At 41.9% G+C, this 7,205-nt stretch overlaps 1 protein-coding gene across 1 annotated transcript in view; it reads left to right on the top strand.

Annotated features, from left to right (window-relative positions):
- The first annotated feature begins 226 nt into the window (after window positions 1–226).
- LOC135204882 (zinc transporter ZIP11-like) overlaps window positions 227–7,205 on the top strand; it is a 13,377-nt gene continuing 6,398 nt past the window's right edge. Inside the window, exons 1-6 of the mRNA XM_064235115.1 lie at window positions 227–351; window positions 1,802–1,939; window positions 2,267–2,501; window positions 2,957–3,040; window positions 3,887–4,039; window positions 4,422–4,491. Coding sequence (XP_064091185.1) covers window positions 1,832–1,939; window positions 2,267–2,501; window positions 2,957–3,040; window positions 3,887–4,039; window positions 4,422–4,491 — 650 coding nt within the window. The 5' untranslated portion in view covers window positions 227–351; window positions 1,802–1,831. The remainder of the gene's footprint in view (window positions 352–1,801; window positions 1,940–2,266; window positions 2,502–2,956; window positions 3,041–3,886; window positions 4,040–4,421; window positions 4,492–7,205) is intronic.

Below are 7,205 nucleotides of genomic sequence, written 5' to 3'. Positions count from 1 at the left end.
ACTGAACGCCCCATCTAGGGTGAAGGTCAACAATTTAATTCATCGCTAATTTAATAAAATTAAACAAATTTGCGACAAAAAACAACCAAAATACAATAAAATAGAATTAAAATATTGTAAAATCCACCGAAAATAATACATTGGTTAAGTATAAACAGATTTTTAATTATATTTTAATGACAAATAATCCAATTCGGCGTGACTGAACGACTCCGCTAAATGTAAACAACGTCCCAGGTGGCGTATTTTGACAGGTCGACCCCCCATATGACCCCCTCCCAAAATTAGGCAATTTTGGCCCCCCCTCCTCTATCACCGTTACTCTGAGGGTCACGTGACTTATTTGTTGTGGTAAATATATTGTTTGGTTTATTTCAAATATATTTATGTACAAATATTGTAAGGGGTATCACAAGATACCCATGGGTATTAGCCTAGTAGGTAGTACCTAATGGGGTATGCGTGTATTGGCGGGGCAAGCCCTCCCTAATTTCGGTCTCATGAATGGGGGTTCAGTCTCAGGATTATTTTACAGATTTATCTATTGTAGGGGTACCCTAAGATTCCCACCCTTACCCTAGGGTAAGGCAAGGGGTATGTGGGCCGATGCCCCCTAATATTGGCAAGAGGATTAGGGGCTTTGCCTCACCTTAGTGATTATTAACGTTTTTTTACGCTCAGTTTTAACAACGTCAGCTTGATAGACCCTAGAGTTGTCTAGGGTATATAGGGCCATAGAAGCCCTTAGTAAGCATAGGTCAAGTCAGGTCAGGTTGGGTTATGTCACGTCAAGCCTAAGGGTTGATAGTTACAGTCACATAAACATCAGTCTGTTATGTATGACATCACAGTCAAGGGGTGGGGACGAAACCCCCTTGGGCCAACCCAGGTCAGGGTACAGCACCCCTAGGAGTTGGGTATACTTCAACCAATAGGATCTTTAATTTAAACTTTTTCGTACAATTTCCAACATGAAATTCATGGGCTTAGGCCAGCCCGATGTTGCTACCCCTACGGTACCATAATATAGCAGAACAGGCTAAAGTTGACTTGAGTGAAAGATGTTTATGAAAAACATCAGATTATTCTATCAATGAAAATACACTAAGGTATAGTTATATGTTATTAAATTAAGTGCCTGTACCAATAGGCTTAACTTCTGAATGTTGTGGCTAATAAATAGTGATGTTTTATGTTCAAGGAACAAGTTGAAGTGAAGCTGTACCTCTGGCATACCTATTCGAGCAAGCCTAAGGTAGCTTATGCTAGACTATAGCATTTGTGTGGATTATAGCATTGCTCATGGTTATGACTCGCGCAGGTTACACATTAGCCTGGCCTTTGCTTTGTGATTCCACTTTAAAATTTTGTTTGGCATTACTGTAATCTTTTTAATTTTTCTCAAGTTTTACAACAGCTGCTTGTGAGTTTATTTATGAGTATATTAAGATTTTCATTAGTTTTCCATTACTTTTAAAATATGGGTGTTCTGTTCCTCAAGAATATCTTATTGGGTAGAGGCAGAATAATAATAATAATAATAATAAGTTTGTGGTTGAATTTTCCACTCAGCAATTACTGGAGAGGTTATAAGATGCCACGATATTTATAATGTAACACCTGTCATGCTGCCTAGTCTCAAATTGACTATATTTGAAAATTAAGATTCCTCAGACTCTGTTGTTCAGTACCCCCTTCTTTTTGTCTATATTAGTTGAAAACACTTGATCATCCATCACTTTCACCCACGAGTGCATGTACTTGAGTGAAAGTTGGCCTAACAAGATCTTGTATATTCTAGGTAGCTGCCGTCTTGTTTTAGCTCGACACAATGATCGAGGGAGTGTCCCCTGTGCTTCAGGCACTCTTGGGCACTCTGCTGACTTGGGGCCTGACCGCAGCAGGATCTGCGGTGGTGTTTCTGCTTGCCGGAACCCAGGTTTGTGTGAATTATGTTTAATTATGATAACACATTTTATGTCAGTTAAAATTCACTTTTGTTTTCAGACCTTAAACTGTATTTATCATCTTAAGAATTCTATTAAGTAGGCTAGTTGGTCTAATTCTCTTTCTTTCTCTCTCACTCTCTCTCTCTCAGGAAGGTCACTCATGCTGTGAAAACTCACCATTATAAGCTATTTCTTTCCCCTTTTGTGCAAAGTTCATAATTTTTTTTTTCAACATGGACTAAAAAAAAAGCAGATATTTAGATATTTTTGATATTTTAGAAGCATTGTGGAACCTCACAAACCTTCTCCCATTGCAGAGAAAAGTTTTAGACAGCAGCCTGGGGTTTGCTGCAGGCGTGATGACGGCAGCTTCATTCTGGTCCCTGTTAGCACCGGCCATAGAAATAGCAGAGACGTCTGGATCTTATGGAGCAGAGGGGGAGTGGGCTTGTTTTCCTGTTGCTGTGGGCTTCCTGGCCGGTGCTCTTTTCGTGTACGGAGCTGACCAGGTGATGGGCTCCACGGATTTCCTCTCTCTCAGTGTTGCTCCAAGTCAGTTTGAAGTTTATGTTTCATAGTGTATTTTGTATTGTTTCCATGAAAGTTATACAGATGTATTTTTGTATATTAAACTTTTTTGGCCCCACACTGCAGTGTTTCTATCTAAAAATGTATGTAATAATGTGCAGTGTATTTGATTTTCATTTGAGATATTTTCTGGACATTTTGTCTTTTCTAGTTTTACATGAACTATACCCTGGGGTTAATGAGAGACAAACAACAGGTGTCTATACAATACTACTTGCTAGAGCTGGGTAGCAGGAGAGCAATTCTTTGACTAATAAAATATAATTATCAATGGGTTTTAAAGGAAGTTTTCTGTAACATTCAGATAATTAAAAACCATAAACAGTCTCAAGAGAAATTAAATACAAGTAACAATTCATCCTCATACAGAATGCAAGCCTCCTTTAGTTATCTGATCACTCTTTACCTGTATCTCACAGGTGTTTCATCAGTCAAGAAAAATGATGATCTAAGGTATGACTACCATCAGCCGCCATCGTCCTCATATAATGAGAACTATTCAAGTGAGTATCTTATTTTTAAACTTGGAATATTTTGTTTCGCATGTGCTGGACTAGATAAGGACATCAAGTTGACTGTAGTAATGCAGACTCAATTCATTTGTGCTTGAATATGTGGTACATTTAGTCAAAGTCAGCGCAGGTTTAATATATTGACTCATGATTCGTTTGAGTCTGATTAACTGTTCCCCCACAGGGGTTTAGTGCCGTCATTGCCCCTCATGGAGTGCACTGTAGGGATTACTAAGGTTCTTTGCAGCATCTCTTCGGCTGACTACTTTAATTCCTTTTACAGTACTTTACCTCCGTTCATAGTCTCCTTCTTCCACCTTCTAACAATTGATTCATAGTACAACTGCAAAAGTTTTCCCTCCTGTGCACCTTTCAAACCTTTTCACTGTCCATTTCCCTTTCAATGCTGAATAACCTCATAAGTCCCAGAACTTGGCCTTTCACCTAAATTCCATACAGGCAGTCCCTGGGTTACGACGGGGGTTCCGTTCGTGAGACGCGTTGTAACCCGAAAATCGTCGTAAGCCGGAACATCGTCAAAAATCCAAAGAAAACCTTACTTTTAATGCTTTGGGTCCATTGACAACTATGTAAACTGCATTCTTATTGCATTTTTCATAAAAAAAAACTCAAATATTGATTATTTTTCATTTTTGGCGTCATATTTCTTGTGCCAGATGAGCGTTGTAGGCGTCGTAACCCTGGAAATAATGTCTGATGAATATAATTGAAAAGCGCCTTAACCTCGGAACGTCGTAAGCCGAACCCGTCGTAACCCGGGGACTGCCTGTATTATACTATTCACCATGCTTTTAATATCAATCTCAACACTTCCAGGTGATGTCAAGAAAAGACGCAGTGAATCCGTTGACAGGATAAGCCTGGAGGAAGACGATGGGTTCTTGATCGACCACAAATCGCGCAACAAGAACATGCAATGGCGAAGGATTCTCCTGCTGATTATTGCCGTCACTGTGCACAACATTCCTGGTACATTTGATTTCATGTTCCCTTGCAAATAGATTTAGATTATTTACTATTATATACACTAATTTTAAGATGAACTTTATATCTTTCATCATTACAGCTTCTACAAGCTAAGACGAACAGGTTTTTTTATTGTAGTATATGTTACAATGCACCACAAGCAGTTGATAAGTTACTGGATAAATTTTATTGTTACAAAAATGTGATGTAAATATAATTTAATTAATCCAATACATTGCTTTAATTTGACTAACTTTTAGTTGTAAACATATAAATTTAAAATGAACCTTTATACTTTGTATGTTTGTTTGCTTGTATGGAGTTTTTACATTGCATGGAACCAGTGGTTAAAGATAAAGAACATTTGTCACTTGTCTTTCTACAGAGGGCTTAGCTGTTGGCGTTGGTTTTGGGGCCGTTGGTAAAACGCCACTTGCTTCGTTCAACAAAGCTAAGTAAGAGTGAAATCTTTTTTTTATTGCAGTGTCTTACCAAACAATTATACAGCTGTAGGTTCCCTACAAATGGCAGACAATAGATTCAAAACTTCCGCGGTGGCACCGCCATCGCTGATGTAGGTGACGTCATCTCCCTACACTCGAGGGAGCTACAGGTACAACAGCCCAGGTAACATCAATTCGCTCTCTGCCGGCTTCTGGTAAACATCGGTGGTCGGTGCAGACTTTTTTCTTCATTTGTTGGGAAGTATTATCTCTCCAATATCGGTGAAGTATTCAACTCTGTGTTTGTAGGATTGAAGCTGAATTTCTTTTCTGCAATTTTGTGGTCTTACCATCATGTCGGACTCTAGTCCTTCAGTAGTTATGTTTGCGCCAGAGGGTGCAAAACTATGTTAGTTAAATTAATTTATGATTTGCACACCAAGTGCATTAAGTGTAGGGGTTGTGAGTGCTCTAGAGAATCTACTTGTGATGAATGCAAGGATGGGAGTGAACAACAGTGGAAAGTTTTTGTTTCTCACTCGGGGAAGTTAATTAAGGATAGGAAGAGGAAGGCGGCTCTCAGAGCTGAAAGTAAGACTAGTTTAGCTTCTTCTGCTTCTTCTATCGAAGCACCTGCTCCTATTCCTTCTCCTTCTCCTCTTAATATGTCTCCGATCTTGAGTCCTCCTGCTCCTGTAACTCCTTTGCCAACTTCCTGTGGTGTTTCTCCTGACACCATTGCCAGCCTCGAGTCTAAATTTGAAAAGAAATTTGATGTATTAGCTAATACGGTTATGCAGTTAGGTTTATCTGTAAAGTCTTTCATAGAAAAGACTTCTAGTGAAGTGAAAAGTGTCAGTGCAGTGCAATCTGAGGGGGTGGCTGTTTGTCCCGACAGTTCTCCTAGACGAAGGTCCCTGTCCCACTCCCCGCCTCGGGGAGAAGACATACCGGAGGTCCAAGGGAGACTGTCGGGGTTTACCCACAGACAGTCGCTTCCTCCGTCGGTCCTGTGGTGCGACAGCAGGATTCGACTAAACAACATTGGAAAGGTGTGTCGTTCGGTAACCAGTTATCGACAGAGTCGAGTGATTCGTCGCCGGTTAGACATCGTAAGTGGCGTGATTCTTCAGTCTGAAGAGGTGTTCTCTCCGCCCCCTGTGAAGAGGAACAGAGAAGTAGATATCTCTCGCCCGTCGTGTAGCGTAGCTACACGGACTTCGCCTTGTATTCTTACGACAGCGACAGCCGCCTTCGACTCGATTGCGGAGCGACCGATTCTGAGTTCATCGAGATCTTCAACTCATCAAGCTGTCGAAAGTTTACCTTCGACTTCGCATGCGACAGATAATTCGACTGGTGGAGAATCTAGTTCCTTTACGTCGACAGTTGCAAGAGCTGATGAACTGGATGAAAGAAAACAAACAATGTACGAAGAACAATGAGTTGAATCAAGAACCATCTCTGTCACCTATCTCTTCGGATGATGAGGAGGACTTAGAAGCGGACTCTATCCCTCTCGCATGCTATTCGAAACTTTTACGCTACATTCTGGACATGTACCCGGATTACTTCGTAGCAGCCGCTCCCAGGTCGCCTGCTTCCATCTTCCTGATGAGAAGGAAGAATTTCGATCCTCTTCTCCCAAAGCTCATACTTTCCAAGGCTGCTAAACATTCGCTTCGTGATATAGAAGACTGGTTGAGAGAGCTCGGGAAAGCAACTTTTGCCTATCCTACGTCGAAACTTGTTAAGAAGAGGTATAGGTTCTACGTAACCGGAGAAGCCCCCTCTATGGGAGTGTCTGCCTCCTCCCAGGGGGACTTCTCTGGCCTGGTGGATGCAAATAGGAGGTCCGTGTTTGCAGCAGCTAAAATATTCTTTACATCGCCCGAGTTGGACCATTTGATAAAGAATATTTTCAAGATTTTAGAGACTATGAGCTTCTTGGACTGGACGATCGGAGCCCTCGCTATGAAAATAGAGGATTGCCCTACTCTCTGGGAGGACCTGGCATCGGACTGGCTTGGGGTTTTGTCATGTGCCGACAAATCAGTTCGGGATGGTTGCAATGAGCTGGCCTCTCTCTTTGCATTCGGGACTCTCAAGAAAAGACAGCTCTAGTGTTCTTTTGTTTCGAGAGGAGTCGCTTCGCCTCAGAAGTCCGCCCTTTTGTTTTCTCCTCTCGACAAGGATCATCTGTTTCCCGAAGAAATAGTGGCCAAGATTCTTTCCGCACTGGAAAAGAAGTCTACTAATGACTTGCTTGCTCAGTCTTCCAAGTGGGTTAAACCCTCGACTGTAACGACTACCACCTCGGAATCACCCTTGCAGAAGAAATCCTTTCGAGGGGGTAGGTCCTCGACCAAACCCAACACGAAATCATCCAAGTGATCCTTCAATCCTTCATGCTGCGGTAGGGGGGCAGATTGAGCCTCTTTTGGGAGGAATGGAGTCGCAGAGGGGCAGAGCCCTGGGTGACCCAAGTTCTCCGGTTCGGTTACTCCATTCCTTTCAAAGACACTCCGCCTCTATCCAATATTCCCATCACATTACCCGCCTACTCTCCAGGAGAAGTTTGTATCCTTAACCCGAGAAATAGGGACTCTCGTGCAGAAGGCTGTCATAGAGGAGATAAGCGACAGACCATCCCCGGGGTTTTACAATCATCTGTTTGTAATCCCCAAGTCATCGGGGGGCTGGAGGCCCGTACTGGATGTAAGCGC

The sequence above is a fragment of the Macrobrachium nipponense genome, chromosome 47 (genome assembly GCF_015104395.2).
Source record: "Macrobrachium nipponense isolate FS-2020 chromosome 47, ASM1510439v2, whole genome shotgun sequence".
Classification (NCBI taxonomy): domain Eukaryota; kingdom Metazoa; phylum Arthropoda; class Malacostraca; order Decapoda; family Palaemonidae; genus Macrobrachium; species Macrobrachium nipponense.
This window is presented reverse-complemented; position numbering and strand designations above follow the sequence as displayed.